At 41.9% G+C, this 21,231-nt stretch overlaps 1 protein-coding gene across 2 annotated transcripts in view; it reads left to right on the top strand.

The window, feature by feature from the left end:
* Positions 1 to 21,231, top strand: part of dcc (DCC netrin 1 receptor) — a 1,120,333-nt gene that overhangs the window by 939,262 nt on the left and 159,840 nt on the right. For both annotated transcript variants that reach the window (XM_008117567.3, XM_008117566.3), the window contains exons 14-15: positions 64 to 174; positions 15,766 to 15,960. In XM_008117567.3, coding sequence (XP_008115774.2) covers positions 64 to 174; positions 15,766 to 15,960 — 306 coding nt within the window. The remainder of the gene's footprint in view (positions 1 to 63; positions 175 to 15,765; positions 15,961 to 21,231) is intronic.

Genomic DNA, 21,231 nt, shown 5'->3' with positions numbered 1-21,231 from the left:
ACTCATACCTTCATAGAAGTATTGACTGAGTTTGCCTTTTGTATTTATTTGTATTGCTAATAGGTCTTGACAAAGGAAGCCAATACAGTTTCCAAGTAGCAGCTATGACAGTCAATGGAACAGGACCCTCTTCAGATTGGTATACCGCAGAAACTCCAGAGAATGATCTCGATGGTAATTGTCTTTCTTTTCAGAGCCATTACAACAGCTTTTTATTCATTCTGATTGTATCCTTGCCATTCTGCTAAGGTTGCTGTGGTGAACAGGGATATTCAGTATTCCAGACTGGAATTGGTGACTGGGTGATTTTCAGCCAAAGGTTTTGCTCTGTGCATGCTGTTAACATTCTATCTTTCTACAGACAAGTGGAGCAGAAGTGAGAAAATAAGAGGTTTCATTTCTGCTCTCATATTTTCACCAGACTTTCTAGAGTCTGTCTTTAATTTAAACTTCTTTACCAACTGCTGCTGCTGTTACCTTTGACAAATGTAATTTTCGGGTGGGTGCCTAAAGCCAGGTTTGTTTTCTCTTGCAATTTGTCATTTACAATATTGCACTATTGCAGTGGATTTTGAAAATTTTTGGCTTGTTCTATAGAGGGTCAGTCATGAGACTGCTGTCAGTGTAATCTAACTAGGGACTTCATCATCCAGAAGCCGGCAGTCAGTGGGGAAAAACATGGGGCAACATTCAGCTTTGTCTCCTTACCATGTTTGGTTGTTGTCTGCCATTCCACAAGAGTTCCCGTTTGTTCCTTACTTCTTCAATGAAGATATGGGTAAAACTATGGAATCATAGAGTTGGAAGAGACTTCATAGGCCATCCAGTCCAACCCCATTCTGCCAATAAGCAGGAAAATTGCATTCAAAGCACCCCCGACAGATGGCCATCCAGCCTCTGCTTAAAAGCCTCCAAAGAAGGAGCCTCAACCACACAGAGAGTTCCACTGCTGAACAGCTCTCACAGTTAGGAAGTTTTTCCTAATGTTCAGATGGAATCTTCTTTCCTGTAGTTTGAGGCCATTGTTCCTTGTCCTAGTCTCCAGGGCAGCAGAAAACAAGCTTGCTCCCTCCTCCCTATGGCTTCCCCTCACATACTTATGCATGGCCCTCATCATGTCTACTCAGCCATCTCTTCTGCAGGCTAAACATGCCTAGCTCCCCCAGCCACTCCTCCTAGGGCATGTTCTCCAGACCCTTGATCATTTTAGTCGCCTCCTTTGGATACATTCTAGCCTGTCAACATCTCCCTTCAATTGCAGTACCCATAACTGGACACAGTATTCCAGGTGTGGTCTGACCAAGGTAAAATGGAGGGGTAGCATGGCTTCCCTGGATCTAGACACTAGACTCCTGTTTATGCAGGCCAAAATCTCATTGGTGTTTTTAGCTGTCACATGACATTGTTGGCTCATATTTAACTTGTTGTCCATGAGGACTCCAAGATTTTTTTCAAATGTACTGCTATCGAGCCAAGCGTTCCCCATTCTGTATCTTTGCATTTCATTGTTTCTGCCTAAGTAGATTATCTTGCATTTGTCCCTGTTGAACTTCATTTTGTTAGTTTTGGCCCATCTCTCTAATCTGTTAAGAATTCTGCTCCTGTCTTCTGGAGTATTGGCTATTTTTCCCAATTTGGTGTCATCTGCAAACTTGATGATCATGCCTTCTAACCCTTCATCTAAGTCATTAATAAAGATGTTGAACAGAACTGGGCCCAGGACAGAATTCTGTGGCACTCCACTCATCACTTCTTTCCAGGATAAAGATGAATCATTGGCGAGCACTCTCTGGGTTCATTCACGTAACCAATTACAGATCCACCTAACCGTAGTTTTGCCTATCCCACATTTGTCTAATTTGTTTGCCAGAAGGTCATGGGGGGAATCTTGTTGAATGTCTTATATCTTATATCTTATATCTATATATCTGAATGTCTATATCTACAGCATTCCCTGCATCTACCCAGCTAGTAATTTATCACAAAAAGAGATCAGATTAGTCTGACATGACTTATTTTTTGATAAATCTGTACTGACTATTAGTGATGACCGTATTTGTTTTCAAGTGTTTGCAGACCACTTCCTTAATGATCTTGGGTAATCATCACCCATATTCTCAGGGCTTCCTTTTAGTACACTGCTAGGATACTGCCAGGATGGAGCCCAGCAGAATCCCACCAGAAATAGCCCTGTGTCATATGATGGGCTTCAGTAGACTCTATCACAGCAGCTTGCCAGCAGTACACTGGAATGGGGGAAAACACCACCTGATGCGATGGTAGGATTGTCATTTTGGTGTTGTCCCTGGCCTTGAGGTTTCTGGGCCAACCCTTGAGACTCAGGCTGGATCTACACTGCCCTATATCCCAGGATCTGATCTCAGATTATCTGCTCTGAGCTGGATTATATAAATCTATACACTGCCAGATAATCTGGGATAAGAAGATAATGTGCTGTCTTGCAGAACCCTTCTGGCAAATTGGAGTCACTCACAAAAATTATTGGAATTAACTTTTAATGCCTGGTTACTTGCATCACAGGAAGAAAGTTGAAAATGAAGAGCATGTGGGATAACTTTGATTTTACTACTCCCTGAAACTCCACCCCCTTCAGTTCATGAGAGTTCATTTTGCCAGATCTAAGTTGGTTTGAACGGGTTCTTACTATCAGCCTCTTCCCAAGCTACTTCTAGATTATCAGCGCTTTCTCAGGCTGGCCCCTGATGTTTACATTATTTTCTCTGACTACAGTCATGGCACAGAGTTGGTCTGGAGTTCTATCAAACACCAGGCCAATCCATGACATATAATCTGGGATCAGATCCTGGGATATCGGACAGTGTAGATTCAACCCTAGAAATGTCTCTGGTGAAGACATTAAGCATTATGCATTTAGTACCAACCCCAGTTCTCATGACCTATTTCATGTCAAGATGATATGAATTATTCCTTCACACCTATTTAGGTACATGATGTAAATAACATTTAACAAACCCTGTTTGCTTCTAACTAGAACGTGATACAGAGTGGTAGAGGAACCCTGTCATCACTTCAATTAAGATTGGAAGAGGAAGAAGCTAAATAAATATAGAAGTCCTCTGGAAAGTCTTTGGAACTGCAAACACAATTGTAGTAAGACTCTAGTTTAATAGCTGAACTGAAGATTTGTGCACTCTCCTTTCTTCTTGCCAGCACATGAATCCCTCAAACTGGAAAATTTCTTCATCAGTCTTGTACCTAGAAGTGATTCATGAAAACTTAAAATGAGAATCAGTCCCTCAGATCTGGCAATGCTAGCCAGAATTCTTCAGAGACTTAAGCTGATGTTATCCATTAATCTGACAATCAATAAGTGCTAGTACTTGAGTCTGAACCTGAATAATCATTCTAGGTGAGACTAAGATCTATCTTTTCTGACTGAAAAGGAATTAGGAATGCCACAATGAGGAGGTCAGCCCCACAATGTTTGTTCTCTGGTACTGGCTCCAACCACAGTTTGCATTCATATATCACAGCTATTAGATTTTTTCAGGAGCAACCCACAGTGGATTGTGTGGGCTTTTCTAGGTTGATATATCATAGTATTCTAGAGCAATGGATTTCAATCTGTGGGTTCCCAGGTGTTTTGGCCTACAACTCCCATAAATCCCAGCTAGTTTACCAGCTGTGTGATGACTCATGGGCCATGTAGTCCCGTTCCTAGTGCTGTTGTGACAGATGAAGAGGAAAACTTGGGTTTTCCACCATTTCAGCCAGAAAGGGAACTTTCCCAGCCTGAATTAGAGCCCTTGCACCTGCAGGAGGTTTGTATTCCAGAAATCTGCCAAACAAGCCCTGAGTCAAAATCTCCCCCATTTTCTCGCCGTAATTATTATCTACAACAAAAAGGAGTTCAGCAGGCTAATCGCCGAAGCCTGAGAATCGCAGCAAAGCATTCTGATGATTAAGCCTGCTTCCATGAGAAATTTTAGGGAGTCATACATCTGGACACAGAGATTGACTTTCGTTTCTGGTTTCCCCAGAGAAGTGTTCTCTGGTGGGAAACGAGGCCCTATTTAGGTTTCTTGCCCCTTTTGGAATCTTGCGGAGTCAATTCGTCAGCTACTGGAGTAGCGTGTGTGGACAGCTACTCCGTTTCCAAGCCTTGTTCCTGTTTCCAAGCCTTCGTTCCCAGCCTTGTTTACTTCCACGGATCTTGCCTTGCTTCCCGGACCTTGCCAAGTAAATTCCACGGATCTTGGTTTGCTCCTCGTTTCTTGTTGCCTTGTTCAAGCCTTGTGTTCCAAGTATCAAGTTATTTCCTAGCCTTGCTCAAGTTTCATGGACTAAAGGACCTTGTGATCTCCCCTCACTTCGCTTGGCGAAGTGAGTGTTTCGGTTATTGGATTACAACTTTGGACCTTAATATTTCATATTGGACATTGTTTCTTTGGACTAATTTTGACCTTCCCTGAAAGGTCTACTCCTGAACTATTTCCTACACTTGCTTTTATTAACCTTATATATTTCCTTAATAAAGATATTAGTTAGATTCTGGCCTCTGTGTATGGTTATTGGTGCTCTGCAGCCTGGGTCGGGACAGTTTGACTCCGCCACCCTAAGCACCAATTAACCTAGGCCAGAATGTCTACCGGAGCCGGACCGGGGGCCCAACCACTCAGCTACACCATCGACAAGGATGAAGTGGACCGCATCCGTGATAAGCTCAATGCGCAGGAGGGAGAAATAAGGGGATTGAAGGAACGCGGAATCCGTCTCCCGGCCCTGGCGTTGCCAACCAAGTTTACTGGAGAAGCTTCTAAGGTACATGTTTTCCGTCGCCAATGCCAGGCTTATCTAGAGGCCCTGGCGTTGCCAACCAAGTTTACTGGAGAAGCTTCTAAGGTACATGTTTTCCGTCGCCAATGCCAGGCTTATCTAGAGGCCCGTGATGCCGAGTTTCCCCAAGAAGACATCAAGGTGGCGTGGATCTACAGTCTCCTAGACAGGCCAGCGGCCAACTGGGCGACGGCACTGTTCGACCAAGTCTCCCCACATCTAAGATCAGCGCAACAATTCTTAGATCACATTAAGGCGACTTGGGGGATTGAGGACAATTTGGAGGCAGCCGGCCACAAACTCCGGCGCCTCTCCCAAGGGGACAGACCCATGTCCCAGTACATAGCCGAGTTCCGAGTGCTGGCCCATAACACCGGATGGAACGATGTAGCCCTCAGGGGACAATTTCGGGAGGGTCTCAATATCGAGATGCTGGAAGAAATCTCCAAGGTGGATCCTCCACACTCTCTTGAAGCACTCATTGATCAATGTTTACGAGCTGTAGTCATGATTGCCAACAGAAGACAATGGATCCGAGGCCAGAGCGGTAGGACCGGAGCGAGACCTCCCGCTCCCACCAGCGTCCAGCCGCATCCAGTGTGGAGACCCCTGCCACCAGCCCCATACCCCAGAGGAAGCGAGGAGGTGCCGATGCAGTTGGGCAATGTGCGTCCCAGATTAGATGCCGCCGAGAAGGCCCACCGCCAACGCCTAAATCTCTGTTGGTACTGCAGAAACGGGGGCCACTTTGCCAGAGAGTGTCCAGCCAAAGGGAAGCCCGCCGCTCGTCTGGCGGCGGCGTCCTCCACGGAGATGAAGACGTCTGAGGCGGCTGGCGCACAGCCGGCGGGGGAAGCCAGCGACCGGGCGTAGAGAGGCTCGCCAACCCGGTCAAAAACCCCACTCAAGAGCCGCCAACCGGGGTCCTATTTCTTCTAGTGGTCACCTTGTGGTCAGTGAAAAAAGGACCCGTCATGGTCCATGCCATGATAGACTCAGGAGCCACAAACAACTTCATTGATAGAGAGTATGCCGACTCTCTGGGATTACAATATCACGACTTCAAGAACGCCCATGTGGTGCAGGCCATCGATGGCCGCCCCCTCAAGACAGGTCCAGTAAGCCAGTGGTCGGAGCCCACCAGAATGTGGATAAGGGAACACATGGAAGAGATTTCCTTCTTTGTTACCGAGGTTCCCCACTTCCCTGTGATTTTGGGAATTCCATGGCTGACACTCCACGACCCAAACATCTCCTGGTCCAACAGAGAACTGCAGTTTGCTTCAAAATATTGCCAAAACCATTGCCTTGTAGCCAAGGTCTGCCATGCCACAGACGCTGAACCCATCATCACCTTGCCCAAGAAGTACTCAGAATATTGGGATGTATTCAATGAAAAAGAAGCCGAGAGACTACCCCCACATAGACCTTATGACTGTGCCATTGACTTGGTGGAGGGGGCCCCGATCCCGCGAGGACACCTCTACTCCCTGACTGAACCAGAGCAAGAAGCTCTCAGGGAGTTCTTAGAGACAAACCTCCACAAGGGGTTTATCAGACCCTCTCAATCCCCAGCCGCTTCCCCGGTGATGTTTGTGAAAAAGAAGTCAGGGGACCTACGCTTGGTGGTGGACTATAGAGCATTGAACAATATCACTAAGCGAAACCGGTATCCCCTGCCTTTGATCTCGGACCTCTTAGACCGGCTTCGAGGGGCTAAGGTTTACACCAAACTGGATCTACGAGGAGCTTATAATCTAGTTCGCATCAGGGAAGGGGACGAGTGGAAGACTGCCTTCCAGACTAAATTCGGTTTATTCGAAACCCTGGTCATGAATTTCGGTTTATGTGGAGCTCCCGCAACGTTCCAGCATTTTGTCAACGATATCTTTCAGGATTATCTAGACCGGTTCTTGATTATCTACCTGGACGATTTTTTGGTGTTTTCTAGATCACAATCAGAACATGAGACCCACGTCAGAATGGTGTTACAACGATTGCGGGACCATGGACTTTATGCCAAGCTGGAAAAATGCGCTTTTGATCTACAAGAGGTAGATTTCCTGGGATATCGTGTCTCGCCACTAGGGCTCACCATGGACCCGGCAAAGGTTGCAGCAGTATTGGAATGGCGGGCGCCAACCAACAAGAAAGAGGTGCAACGTTTCTTGGGGTTCGCGAACTACTACCGCAAGTTCATTCCAGACTTTGCCCGCTGGTCTGATCCAATCACCAGCTGCATCCGGGGGAAACAGCCCTTCCGCTGGACAGAACAAGCAGAGAAAGGGTTCCAGCAACTAAAGAAATTATTCACGTCCCAGCCAATCCTTCAGCACCCAGATCCTGAAACCCCTTTTGTCGTGCAGGCGGACGCCTCCGATGTGGCGATTGGGGCTGTACTCCTCAACCAGTGGGAGATCATCTTCACCCTTGTGCCTTTTATTCCCGTCAATTGACCGCACCAGAGAGGAATTACACTATTTGGGAAAAGGAACTTTTGGCCATAAAGGCAGCCTTTGAAACTTGGAGACATTGGTTAGAAGGGGCCAAATTTCCCATTGAAGTCCATACTGATCATCGGAACCTAGAGCATCTAAGAACTGCCCGCAAGCTAAATCAGAGGCAACAACGCTGGGCTTTATTCTTTGAACGTTTTAACTTCCAAATCCATTATGTAACCCCAGCCCAGACCAAGCAAGCAGATGCTCTGTCACGGAAACCGGAATATGCTGCAGGGCGCAAAGAGACCTTTGAGTCCCAGCTGCTACAGCCCGAGAACTTTGCCACGCTCACAGTGGGAAACACCAAATCCACTCCCATTGAATCAACTCCCTCTACTCCAGGGCCCCTTTGTGCTCAGGAAATCAGGGCTAGTCAGCAAGCAGATGCCTGGGCACAGGACCAACTTCGCCAAGGACTACATTTCCCCTTTTCGCTTAAGGATGGGCTACTCTGCTATAGAAATCATGTCTACATTCCTCCAGGACCGGGCAGGGAAAAAGCACTTCGTCTGTGTCATGACTGCAAGCCAGCAGGGCACTACGGACTATTTAAAACCATGCATTTGATCCTAAGAGATTTCTGGTGGCCCAAGATCCGCAAGGATGTGGAAAAATATGTCAACACCTGCCCAGTATGCCAGCGCTCCAAGACAAGAAGGGAAAAGCCCTCAGGGCTTCTGCATCCCCTCCCTACCCCATCTCTCCCATGGGAAATAATCTCTGCGGATTTTATCACTGATCTACCACCTTCTTGTGGATTCACCACAATCCTAGTGGTGGTGGACCTTTTTACCAAGTTAGCCCATTTCATTCCCTGCGATGGCCTTCCCACGGCCAAAGAGACTGCAGATTTATTCCTTCAACATGTTTTCAGATTGCATGGATTGCCCAAGAGTTTGGTCACAGACCGTGGGTCCCAATTCACCTCTCGTTTCTGGAAAGCACTACAAAAACTATTGGGCATAGACTCTCGTTTATCTTCGGCTCACCATCCCCAAACGGATGGGCAAACTGAGCGCACCAATGCCACTCTGGAACAATACCTTCGCTGTTATGTGAACTACCAGCAGGACAATTGGGCTTCCCTGTTACCGCTGTCAGAGTTTGCCTATAACAATGGTGTCCAGGCCTCGACTAAAGAAACCCCGTTCTTTGCAAACTACGGCTTCCATCCACGTTTCTTTCCTCCTGTCATTGAAACCTCAGAAGTTCCCGCAGCCGAACACTGGCTGCAGGAACTCACAGCGGTGCAACAACATTTGCTCCAGCAACTAGACCAAGCCAAGGAGGACTATAAACGTCACGCGGACAAACATCGCCAGCCGGGCCCCGAAATCAAGGTAGGAGACCGGGTTCTTCTGTCCACTCGCTTTTTGCCCTCCCATCGCCCTTGCCGGAAGTTAGATGCCCGTTTCATTGGTCCCTATCCAGTGGTGGCGCAACTTAACCCCGTGACTTTCAAACTCCAACTCCCACGCTCTATGCGCTTTCATCCAGTGTTTCATCGCTCTCTGCTCCTTCCGGCGGAAGGTGTGCGCCCTGATGTAGACCGGCCGGCCCCCACTCCTATTTTGGTGGATGGGGAGGAGGAATTCGAGGTTCAGGACATTTTGGATTCTCGCTTTCACCGCCGCCGCCTTCAATATCTCATTGACTGGGTGGGTTTTGGTCCCGAGGAACGCTCTTGGGAAGACGCTTCCACAGTCCATGCCCCAGATTTAACCCGCCGTTTCCATCAGATCTATCCCGCCAAGCCGCGGCCTCGCGCCTCGGGGAGAGAGTCCCAGTTTGAGAGGGGGCTTGAGGAGGGGGATAGTGTGATGACTCATGGGCCATGTAGTCCCGTTCCTAGTGCTGTTGTGACAGATGAAGAGGAAAACTTGGGTTTTCCACCATTTCAGCCAGAAAGGGAACTTTCCCAGCCTGAATTAGAGCCCTTGCACCTGCAGGAGGTTTGTATTCCAGAAATCTGCCAAACAAGCCCTGAGTCAAAATCTCCCCCATTTTCTCGCCGTAATTATTATCTACAACAAAAAGGAGTTCAGCAGGCTAATCGCCGAAGCCTGAGAATCGCAGCAAAGCATTCTGATGATTAAGCCTGCTTCCATGAGAAATTTTAGGGAGTCATACATCTGGACACAGAGATTGACTTTCGTTTCTGGTTTCCCCAGAGAAGTGTTCTCTGGTGGGAAACGAGGCCCTATTTAGGTTTCTTGCCCCTTTTGGAATCTTGCGGAGTCAATTCGTCAGCTACTGGAGTAGCGTGTGTGGACAGCTACTCCGTTTCCAAGCCTTGTTCCTGTTTCCAAGCCTTCGTTCCCAGCCTTGTTTACTTCCACGGATCTTGCCTTGCTTCCCGGACCTTGCCAAGTAAATTCCACGGATCTTGGTTTGCTCCTCGTTTCTTGTTGCCTTGTTCAAGCCTTGTGTTCCAAGTATCAAGTTATTTCCTAGCCTTGCTCAAGTTTCATGGACTAAAGGACCTTGTCATCTCCCCTCACTTCGCTTGGCGAAGTGAGTGTTTCGGTTATTGGATTACAACTTTGGACCTTAATATTTCATATTGGACATTGTTTCTTTGGACTAATTTTGACCTTCCCTGAAAGGTCTACTCCTGAACTATTTCCTACACTTGCTTTTATTAACCTTATATATTTCCTTAATAAAGATATTAGTTAGATTCTGGCCTCTGTGTATGGTTATTGGTGCTCTGCAGCCTGGGTCGTGACAAGCTGGGAGTTGAAAGCCAAAATATCTAAGGACCCACAGGTTGAGAACCATTGTTCTAAAGGAACATCAAATCCCTCAAAACTCCCAATCACCATTTCTACCTTGACTTTCTCTACATAGGCACTTGTTGCTGCTTTTAATAAACAGTTTGGACCCCAGATCAATAGATGTGGAGCTACCTACCATCCATTTTTGCTCTAGATAATTCCTTAAGGAATCATCCCATTGGAAAGTAAGACCTGAAAAAGTTTAAGTATAAGCATGTGCTGCCAAGCACACAGTTGATTATGGCTCCCTCTTTGCTCTTTTGCTGTATCGGTTTTCATCACTGGATGTCTTCTTGGCATCTGCTGTAACACAAAAAATGAACAGTATCTTGAAAAACTCCCTATGGATATGCCTTTTAATTAGTATGTTTTGTTAAAGTGATTAGAAATCCAAACACTGCTGCTGATCCAAGGTTCTCTGGAAAGTCAGAATAGTCTTTGTAACAGCTGGGGGCTTTTAAATATTTATTTTGAGCATCATATGTTGTGTTTTCTTTTTGAAGAGGAAAAAAATCCTAGATGCTCCACTGCCCCACACAAGATTGGATGTAAACTGTTTAAGAAACCATACTAGGGATCCTGCATTACTATTCCCTGTTCTAAGGAAAATGGCACACAATATTAGCTTATACATTTTCTGGAGAAAGAAGTTTAACTTCCTCTCTAGGGAAAAACATTATCAGCACCTCCATTCTGGTATTTCATTCTTGGCTCTGAATTAGCTCTGCTCCATAGTCAGCTTTTCCTGAAATCTGGTTCATTTTGGACAATTTTTGCAACTAATTCTTGAATTGGCGCATGCACACTGCGAGATCTTTTGTTGTTGTTGTTGTTCATTTGCATCACAATTCATTCTACTATATTAATGAAGCTCATCCAAACATAGAAAAAACCCTGACATCTTAATGTTCTGCACAAACAACACAGACATAACACCATTGAATCAAATTCTATTGAGACTCACATTTTTGTATCATACATTCATTAAATCGTGTGTGTAACAAAGGATAAAGAGGCATATTTATTTATTTATTTACTTATTTATTTATGTGTCCATGTATGTCCTTCATTTTTCCCAGTGATGGGATTCAAGAAGAACATATTTTTAAAAACAATACAAATTAAAATTATACAAAATCATTAGTAAAACGTAACTGTAACAGTTCTTTAAAAAGCAATGGAAGAAAATATTAAACTTGTCATATTTGACATATGCCAAATGGTTATAGGGCCTTTTTTATTTACAAAGAAATGCTTTGAAAGATTGAGCTCATATACTTACATTAACGCCAGATGAGAATGTTTGTATTTGAATAGTTCATCTCAGGGGGAAACCTCTCCTTCCATAGAGAACTATGGTGTCAGGCACTGGGCTATAGATGTTCAACTTATGGTTAGCTTTTATGTTCACTGAAGGGTTATGGCAGTTTCATTTCTTTTGTCAATGAAAGGTTTTCAGACAAAAGGTCCAACAACTGCTATCTGAAACGGTCCAACAAAAATCCATGGAAAATTGTAGTTCACAGACTGCCTCTAAGTACCATCTGTTTAGAATCATGGAATAATAGAGTTGGAAGAGACCACAAAGGCGATCAACTCCAACCCCATATTGCCATACAGGAATACACAATCAAATTATTCCTTACAGATAACCATCCAGCTGCTGCTTAACAACTACCATAGAATAAGACTTTGAGGCAGCATATTCTACTGTCAAACAGCTTTTAACTTCATAATATTTCCTCCTAATGCTTAGATAGGCTGGATGGCCATCCATCGGGGGTGCTTTGAATGCGATTTCCTGCTTCTTGGCAGGGGGTTGAACCGGATGGCCCATGAGGTCTCTTCCAACTCTATTATTCTATGATTCTATGATCCTATAGTTGCATCAGCTTTATTTTAGCTACTGCTTTACACTCTTGACTCATGTTTAACTTGTAGTCTACCAAGAGTCATAGATCTCTTTCAGATCTCTTGTCAAACCAGACGTCATTCAGCTTATATCAGTGCATTTCAGTTTTTCCAAGTTTATGACCTTACATAGTTCCCCGTTGAAATTCATTTTGTTAGTTTTGGTCCAGCTCTCCAATCTGTTAAGGCCATTTTGGATTCTGATCCTGTCTCCTGGGGTATTAATAACTACCTCACCTAATTTGGCGTCATTTGCAAATTTGATAAGCATGTCTTCTATTCTGTCATCCAAGTCATTGATAAAGATGTTGAACAGCACTGAACCATATGATACTGCACTAATCACTTCTCCCCAGGATGCAGAGGAGCAAATGGAGAACATCCTTTGTGTTTGGTCAGTCAACCAATTATAAACCCACCTGAGAGAAGCATTGCCTAGCTTGTACTATACAGGTTTGTTTGCAACTTGTGCAAAACCTATGACCAAGGCCTAATGTTGTGGTTATTTAATGTACTCACTGAGCCACATAACCCATATAGTTAAGTAAAAATTGTGCTAGAGCATGCTTTTGCTGAATCCCAGCATTGTGTCACAAACTTTTATATGTGCAGATATGTTGGCTTGTGGTTTCATTGAGTGATGGGAAAAGTACAGTGGCTGCCTGTGCAATCTCATTGAAAAAAAGTTCCCCACTGAAGAAACAAATTATTCATAATTAAAGATTATTCAGACACATGCACAATTGTGTGCATCAGGAGTACACCCGCAAAACTCTATTTACACAACTACATGTGTCCATTGCACAATGTGAAAGCGAACTTACAAATTCATAAAATAATAGAATGCTGTCAACATTTTTGCATAAAGCATTATTTTATGCCTAAAAGTTGGGTTTGGTGAGCAAAGGTTTCATAGTATGAAATGTATGTAAGTTGACAGATGACATGAAGGCACATGCAAAGACACACCAAAATCTGATGTCCATTTATTTAAGGTCAATGTGACCTTTCTTGCTGATAATGAAAAAAAAAATTGTGGGTATTCTTTATAAGTGTTCATCACTCTCTTCCCACCTTTGAATTCACTGCACTAAATCAGGAACTGTGTTTCTATGGAGATGATACTGGAATATTGGAGTTGTGTAAAGTAAAAAAAGTATATGCAGAAACAATTCAGTTTTCTAATCGCTGTGGTTTTTTCCCCTCCACCATAAATTATTAAATTACTTGTTTTTAATCTTGATGATGCTATTTTTGAAAATATTCAAGTAAAATATTCTGATTTTTCAAAAGCCCGGGGGAGGGGGGGGCTTACAAGGAAATTAAATCATGGAAGAAATGAAGTGCTCAGAGCTGCCACATTTTCTTTGCCTTCCCTCATCACCACTGTTTGCAACTAGTCTGGTACATCAAGAATCATACCCTCAAGAAAAGAATGTCTCCATAATAACAATAAATTATACAAAATAAGAGGAGTTATGTAACTTTTAGTATGTTGTATAAAATATGAAGGCTACATCTTCTCTCAGTGGGAATTTAAATTGTCTGGGCACCTCATTTTAATTGTACTGTTGACGATATGGAGTAATATATCCAAAGCCTACAGATTTATATTATAACCACCTCCTTTGTCCATATAGACTCATCTATTCTCTGATGTGTGTTTTTGCTACCCAATTAACTATACATTTTCTACCATAATCCAATTATACCTTCCTACATTTTCAACATTCTGTATTCTTTCCTTTCATTGCCTCTCTCTTGTGACTGTATATTTGTAGAAATGTTATGACAGCACAGTACTTAAGTCTTCTGTGCAGTAGCTTTTGCAAAACTGCTCATAAATGGACATATAGTAATTATATTTAAAGGCAAAATATCTTCAATATATTGGTGTAAATTCTGCCCATTAATGTGTAGTGAATCTGAATATTTACTGATTTTATGCAGCAATTTATAACTATTCGATTAATTTTAAGTATAAGAAGCATTAATGGATTGTGGGTCCATGTAAATGTCTCAAGAAATGAATTAAATCATTTTGTTTGTGTTTTACCCTTTAAATGAAATATAATTGCAGAATAAATAAACTTTAAGATGGTAACATGTGAAAAACACTTGCAACATTGTTGTAGATATTGAGATCCCTAATGTTCTAACAACATGTTCCAGGAGTTTCAACAGTGTGTACTTTGGAAAATTGTAAAAATTCACTAAAATTCACTAAAATATCAAGGGCATGGGCTGAGTAATAAATGACTGCTACTGAAAAATACTAGTTCCCATCACTGCTTTAAATGTCTCTCTCTCCCCCCTTCCCTCCCCAAGGTTTACTGTAGGAATACTTCACAATTAAAAGCAGCCCTTTTGCCAGAGTTTGCATCAGCATTTTTGTGTGGGTGTCCTTTCATCTGTATCATTTAACTATAATATGCCAGGACTCCTCGCTGCAGAAAATATCATAACTTGTCTCTTCTGCTCTCAAAGAGAAGAGCTACTTTATTACTCTTCCAAAGAGACTTGGAATATGATAGCTCTTGTGCAAAACTCTCCTAAAATGGCTCGTTTAAACCTTTGGATAATTTGGAAAACACACACAATTTGACAGGATATTCATTCGAAATATTGCCTCTCATGCAAAAATGCTCATATGAAAATCTGTAAATATTTTTTTTTGTTTTTTAGATAGAAAATCTTTTTTTGAGTGCTATTATCGGAGCAGGTTGTTTAAGAAAAATGTAAATACAGTAGAGTCTTGCTTATCCAACCTTCGCTTATCCAGCGTTCTGGATTATCCAATGCAATCTGCCTCCTACCCGGATCCACAGCTATTTCTCTAGGCAGCAAGAACTGAACTTTTTACGAACTTAACTTCTGACAATGTTGTTACTGCAAGTTCATTTTATGCAATTTTATCTTGATTTGTAGTCAATTTGTTAGCAGCCAATGTTTTTATAGTTAATGTTTTCAATACATTCCGATGTTTTGGTGCTAAATTTGTAAATATAGTAATTACTATATCACGTTACCATGTATTCAACTTCTTTTTCTGTTGATTTGTTGTAAAACATGTTTGGTGCTTAATTTGTAAAATCATAATGTAATTTGACGTTTTATAGGCTTTTCCTTTATCCCTCCCTATTATCCAACATTTTTGCTTATCCAACATTCTGCCAGCCCGTTTATGTTGGATAAGTGAGACTCTACTGTAAATATATTTCTAATGAACTGTTGCCAGTAAAAAAAAAATTAAACCTGCAAGCTCTTGGTTAGGCTGTGGGATTTTCTCTGTTTGCTTCTCCTATTGTATCATTGAAAATATTGTTTTTCAGGGGCTAATTTGGATGGATAATTCCATGAAGTTAATTTTTGTTGACAATTATTGACTTCCTCTCACTGCCACCAATACATTTTCATAAAGTATAGTTGTTCTTTTTCCCCTTATCTCATGCTTTCAGATTTATTTATTTATTCATTCATATAATGGCATGAATAAGGGGTACGGTAATCTGAATGTGAGTGGAATAGTCAAAATCCTGTTTGTTTCTAGTGAAAAAAGATTAAATGGTGTGGCAAAAGCAGATCAAAAGCCAAGATAATTCAAAAACTAAGTACAGTTTCCATTCTAATTCTGCATGAAACAAGGAAAGGCACTTGACTTTTACTCCATCAATTGTGATAGAAGCACAAAGTGTACACTTTTCAATAATCTAATGTAGTCCATCTTAACCCTAATAGCTATTTTCTTTGACTTCTAGAATCTCAGGTTCCTGACCAGCCAAGCTCTCTTCATGTCAGGCCTTTGTCAACCAGCATCGTAATGAGCTGGACACCGCCTCTGAATCCAAATATCGTTGTACGTGGATACATCATTGGCTATGGTGTGGGCAGCCCATACGCTGAGACAGTGCGAGTAGACAGCAAACAGCGATACTATTCCATTGAACACTTGGGTAGGTGGTGCTTCCTTTCAGGTGTATTTGAAGTAAAAACGTTTTGAATCACATTCCTGTATCATGAAGGAAATCTAGAACTAAAATATTCCCAAGAAATGGCAACTTGAAGATTTCCAGTAAGGAGGTAAATCTATTCTGACTCTGGCCATTAGCCAATTGCTTCATTATCAAAATGTTCCTACCATTAAGAAGTTGCTTCTAATGTTTAAGCACAATTGACTTACAGTATTTTAATCTTATTAGATTAGACCTGCCCTTTGGCAGAACAGTTTTCTCTTTTTCATTTCAGGTGGGAGCTTTGGAAACCTGTGTATATATCTGTTTCAACATTTAAGAGAAAGTGGTGGCACCCCAGGACAATAGTGACTAAACATGATAGATTATGATTATTATTTCCCACATTTGTACCCCACCCTTCTCACCCCAAAGGGGACTCAGGGTGGCCTTACAACAGGCAACAATTCAATACCAATAACATACAATTCAGAAGATAAAAAATTACAATTAAAATCCAAACAGTTAAAAACATCCAATTATTATAACCTCAATTAAAATCACAAAAATTCAAGTCATAGTCCAAGGTCTTTCCATTTATCAGTCATATTAATTCATTCTCATTATTGCACTGCTTTATTTACTGCTCAAATGCTTGATTCCACAGCCACATCTTAATTTTTTTTTCCTGCAGGTCAGGAGGGAGAGGGCTGGCCTGATTTCATTCAGGAGGGAATTCCACAGATGAAAGGCCACCACTGAGAAGGCCATGTCTCTTGTCCCCACCAGTCGCACTTGCGAGGGTGATGGGATTGAGAGCATGGCCTCCCCCGACAATTTAAACCTCCGAGGGGAGATACGTTTCATCAGGGCGGTCCGTATTAAAGCTGCCTCGTGCCTTCTCCTCCTCCTCCTCCTCCTCCCTGAATGTTTTGGTGGGGGGAAACCCGTGTTCATTCTCTAAAGGGATTTCAAGATAAAAGCAGATTGTTGGGAGCTGAATCAACCCTGTGAAGTAGGCAAAGTTGAGAAGCAGTGACTCCAAAGTTTACTGAGGAGGTTTCCTATTATTATTATTATTATTATTATTATTATTATTATTATTATTATTTCAAAAGCTGGATGGATGGGAATGATTTAACTGTGCTTTTCCTGCCTGGCAGAAGAGGGCTTGACTGGATGGCCCTTGTGGTTTTCCAGTGAAATAGTACTGTTTAGTTTGTGTTGGTTAAAATTTCCTTAAAATCAGTATATGTGCAAATCCTTCTGAAACTTGGAGGAAATGATGCCCTGGTTATGTTTTATCATTGGAAATTGAAATTCAAGAAGGTAGCTCTTGTAGTTTTCTTTTTTTTAAAAAAAAAAAATGTTGTTCATAAAAACTTGTAAAAATTCCCCAAAATCAGTGGATGTGTGAAATGTTCTGAAACTTGGAGAGGGGGGTTACAGTGGTAAATGTGTTTTATCATTGTAGCTAGTTTCATCCCAATAGCTCTAAAGCTGAGGGGAGAAAGGAGTCCTGGAAGCTCCCCCTCTTGAGGAATTACAAAACGAAAAAGTAACAAATCATTATAGTTACCATATGGACCCCTTACTATACTTTAGAAACATTTTAGAAGTTTTTCTGCTCCCCCTAATTTAGTAATGAATATTGAAACATTTATTATCATTGATCACACAGGCTAAGTAGTCGGCATAATTTCTTCTCTCCCCCTGTAATTCTGTGTCCTCTGAACATGGTTTTAAGACCCTGATATTGGTGACTTGGGAACCAGAGTGCTTAGTGCCACAGAGGGAAAATGGAATTCAGGAAAAAAATGTACCTATTTCCACTGATGGGAAAATTTTAAGCAAAGTCCATTCAAAAGATGCTCTTTATAAGTGTGAGAAAGAAATGATGGATCCAGCTCAATCTTTTTAAGGAAACCTTTTTCCAGCTCAGGGTCAAAGTAGCCGTTATCTTAGCCATCACAACTTCCAGAAACCGGAATCTGCATGTGGGAGGGAATAGAAATTCAGATATTTCCAAGTCTGTTCATTCTGATCTGCAAACCTGCCTGCAAGTACATGGTGATTCAGTTAGTGTTACAGTAAAATCCAAGGAAAGGGGTTCCATTATATGAAATATTATGGTCTGGTGCCCCTCCCCAGCGTTGCATTTATGTGACATTGCATTCTAGCTCTGAGTTCAGTTACTCTTTTGACTGGTTTTATGCATCAAAGGTGGTACATATGCAGCCATAATTGTATGTCACATCATGACACTGTAGGCCTGGAAAGGTAGATTGTTTGGTTTTTAATCTTTCCATTAGAACGGAAAAGTCTGATCAGGTAAAGGTCAGATCATAAACTTGGGAATTGCCTTTGTAGTCTCTCTCCCCAAAATAGCCAGCATACTTGCTCATTAATTCTGTAAGCATTTCTAGCACTACTAACACGTTTTCTTAATTAAGTTGCTTCGCTGTGCAAGAGACCATGTGAAATAGGTGATCTAATGATGAGCTTGTTGGGTTGACGATTGAGTCCAAAACATAATCAGCATTTTATATTCTATGGCTGCAGTATTACTGGCTTTTGAGAAGTGTGCCTTTGCTTCGTAACAAAGTTTCAGTGCTAATGAGCTCTGTGCTGAGTGGAAGTGACATCCCACGCTTTCCTTCAGAACACAGTCTTCCTACTGGTGCCAGTTACTGAACACAATGGCAATCAAGCCCTCGTACTTTGCGTTTGTCAAAAGGGTGGCAGGAGGTGTTCCATTGTCTGTTATTCCACTTTCCTCGACAATTTGTCTTTATGCTATTCATGACAAGTGTACTACTGTATACTAATGGGAGAAGGGTTTTCTTTTTCAATTTCCACAAAGCAGATCAAACTTTGAGGGAATGGCTTTTAATGATTGTTTTCCTGACTTGTTCTTGTTATGCATCACATTCATGCATCTTCCTGGTATATCAGTGGTTTGCAAACATTATCCCTAATAATAAGGCAATGAAAAATATTTTCTCCTCTTATACCTGGGATGTAACAACTTCATTCATTCATCCAACTGTTCACCTGTCTGGTAACACATAGTTGTCCTGCTGCTCCTTGTTCAGTTCAAATCATGCAACATCACAAATATTAAAAGAAATTGGAGGGGGGGGGGTGTGAGAGAGAGAGGGTAGGGGTGAAAGACTAGTGGAACAACAATTAGAACAGCGCTTTAAAATTATTTGGGGGAGATACATTTAGTTATGGCCAAATCCAACTGTATTGTATAGACTCTACACAGGAAGGTTTTAACAAGTGTCAGAACTTGCACAAGGAAGGAACCTATTTATTTTCTTAAAACAGGGAGTGCCAAGGTTGCATGAAGGAAAGCCCTCCCACTTCTTCCAACCATGGATTGGAAAAGAGTACTTCTTCTATACCAAAACAATGTTTTGCCATCCTTTTGACAAATGCTATTCAGCTCTAAAAAAATTTGGGAAGTGAAGTTTGGTGACTGATGCAACTGGACATATATAGTTTTACTAGGAATGGCCTACATCCTTCTATGTCTGTTCCTCCTGTTACTTCACTCTCAAGGCAGTTTAGCCTCTGGTGGCCTAGGGGATAAAAGCCTTGTGACTTGAAAGTTGGATTGCTGACCTGAAGGCTGCCAGGTTCGAATCCCAGCCGGGGAGAGTGTGGATGAGCTCCCTCTATCAGCTCCAGCTCCATGTGGGGACACGAGAGAAGCCTCCCACAAGGATGGTAAAAACATCAAAACATCCGGGCGTCCCCTGGGCAATGTCCTTGCAGATGGCCAATTCTTTCACCCCGGAAGCAATTCCGGTTGCTCCTGACACAAATAAAAAAAAGCTTCAAGTTATAGAGGAGAAGTAAATTTAGGAATACATTCTCTAGGGCAGGGGTCCTCAAACTTTTTAAGTGGAGGACCAGTTCACAGTCTCTCAGACTTATATAAACCTTCCTTGCTTAGTTTCTCCATGCCTCACAACCTCTGAGGATGCCTGCCATAGATGTGGGCGAAACGTCAGGAAAAAATACTTCTAAAACATGGCCATACAGCCCGGGAAACATACAACAACCCGGTCCCTCAGGCTGTTGGGGGGCCAGACTATAATGAAATACTCCAAAATTAGAATTGTTTTTTTGTATGTGCCTTCAAGTCATTTCAGATTTAGGTCAACCCTAAGTCTAAAGTTTAGGATAGGGGCCAAATAATGACCTTGGAGGGCAGCATCCGGCTCACAGGCCTTAGTTTGGGGACCCCTGCTCTAGAGTAAGGGTAGAGATATAAGGAATGGTTGAGTTCTATTGATTTTTTAAAAAATAGCACCCCCTTTTTAAAAAAAGAAAAAGAACGGCCATGAGATTTTTTTGTATTAGATTTTTTGCAAAATATTGGTGAAAAACAATAGTGTGTTTTCACAAAAAGCTAATGATTTACAATAATGAACCCTGTTAGTATCTTACACATGTACAAGTTCCCATATGTAAGAGACTGTACAGTTTTGTCCATATTCATTTAAGTCTTGCAGAAACAGGGTCATGCACAAATGCACTTTCCGTGTGACTATACAGTGTCTTGTCTGTGCATTTGCTTGCCCATCTTGGTTCTTGCTGTCTTGGTTCTATTCTTGAATTCTACCATTTACTGCAAGGATTGTGTATATCACTATATGTGGGGACTATGTTATTCCATTGTGAGATTGTAGCCTTTATCTTTTGCACAAATTTGATGCACAACATTCTTTTTACAAAAAATCCACAAGTGTTGAAAATCCCCAAAAATGTACAAAGCCTCTTTACAGTACAAGAACAAAATTAGCTATGGTTTACATAATTATACTGATGCTTGCTTCACTTCAAAGTGATAGAGGGTTTTGTTATGTTATCTTGCACTATACAATTATACTATCTTCAGTGATCTTCAGCTCTTTCCAACACCATATAAAGCCCAGGAAAGGTCACCCAGAGGGAGATATGTATTAAAGTTTGTTGTTATTTTTTTTTAAATAGCCACGGTCCCCTGGCCTCTATCATCATAAAGTAATTTCAAAAGAAAGTAGGAAGAATTCTAAACTTCCTGAAATGGAGGTAAAAAAAACAAGACTTCATTTGGTGGAGAAAGAAAGCATTCATGAACTGAAAAGCAGATTTTGGCATAGCAATTACAATCGTAGTTTGTATGATTAGTTAAAATTATGTCAAGATTCCCCACCTACAAGCACTGATTTAATTGTCATTCAAATTCAGCATAATTAAGAGAAGAAGAATGTCACCACA

The sequence above is a fragment of the Anolis carolinensis genome, chromosome 2, assembly GCF_035594765.1.
Source record: "Anolis carolinensis isolate JA03-04 chromosome 2, rAnoCar3.1.pri, whole genome shotgun sequence".
In the NCBI taxonomy this organism is placed as follows: Eukaryota; Metazoa; Chordata; class Lepidosauria; order Squamata; family Dactyloidae; genus Anolis; species Anolis carolinensis.
This window is presented reverse-complemented; position numbering and strand designations above follow the sequence as displayed.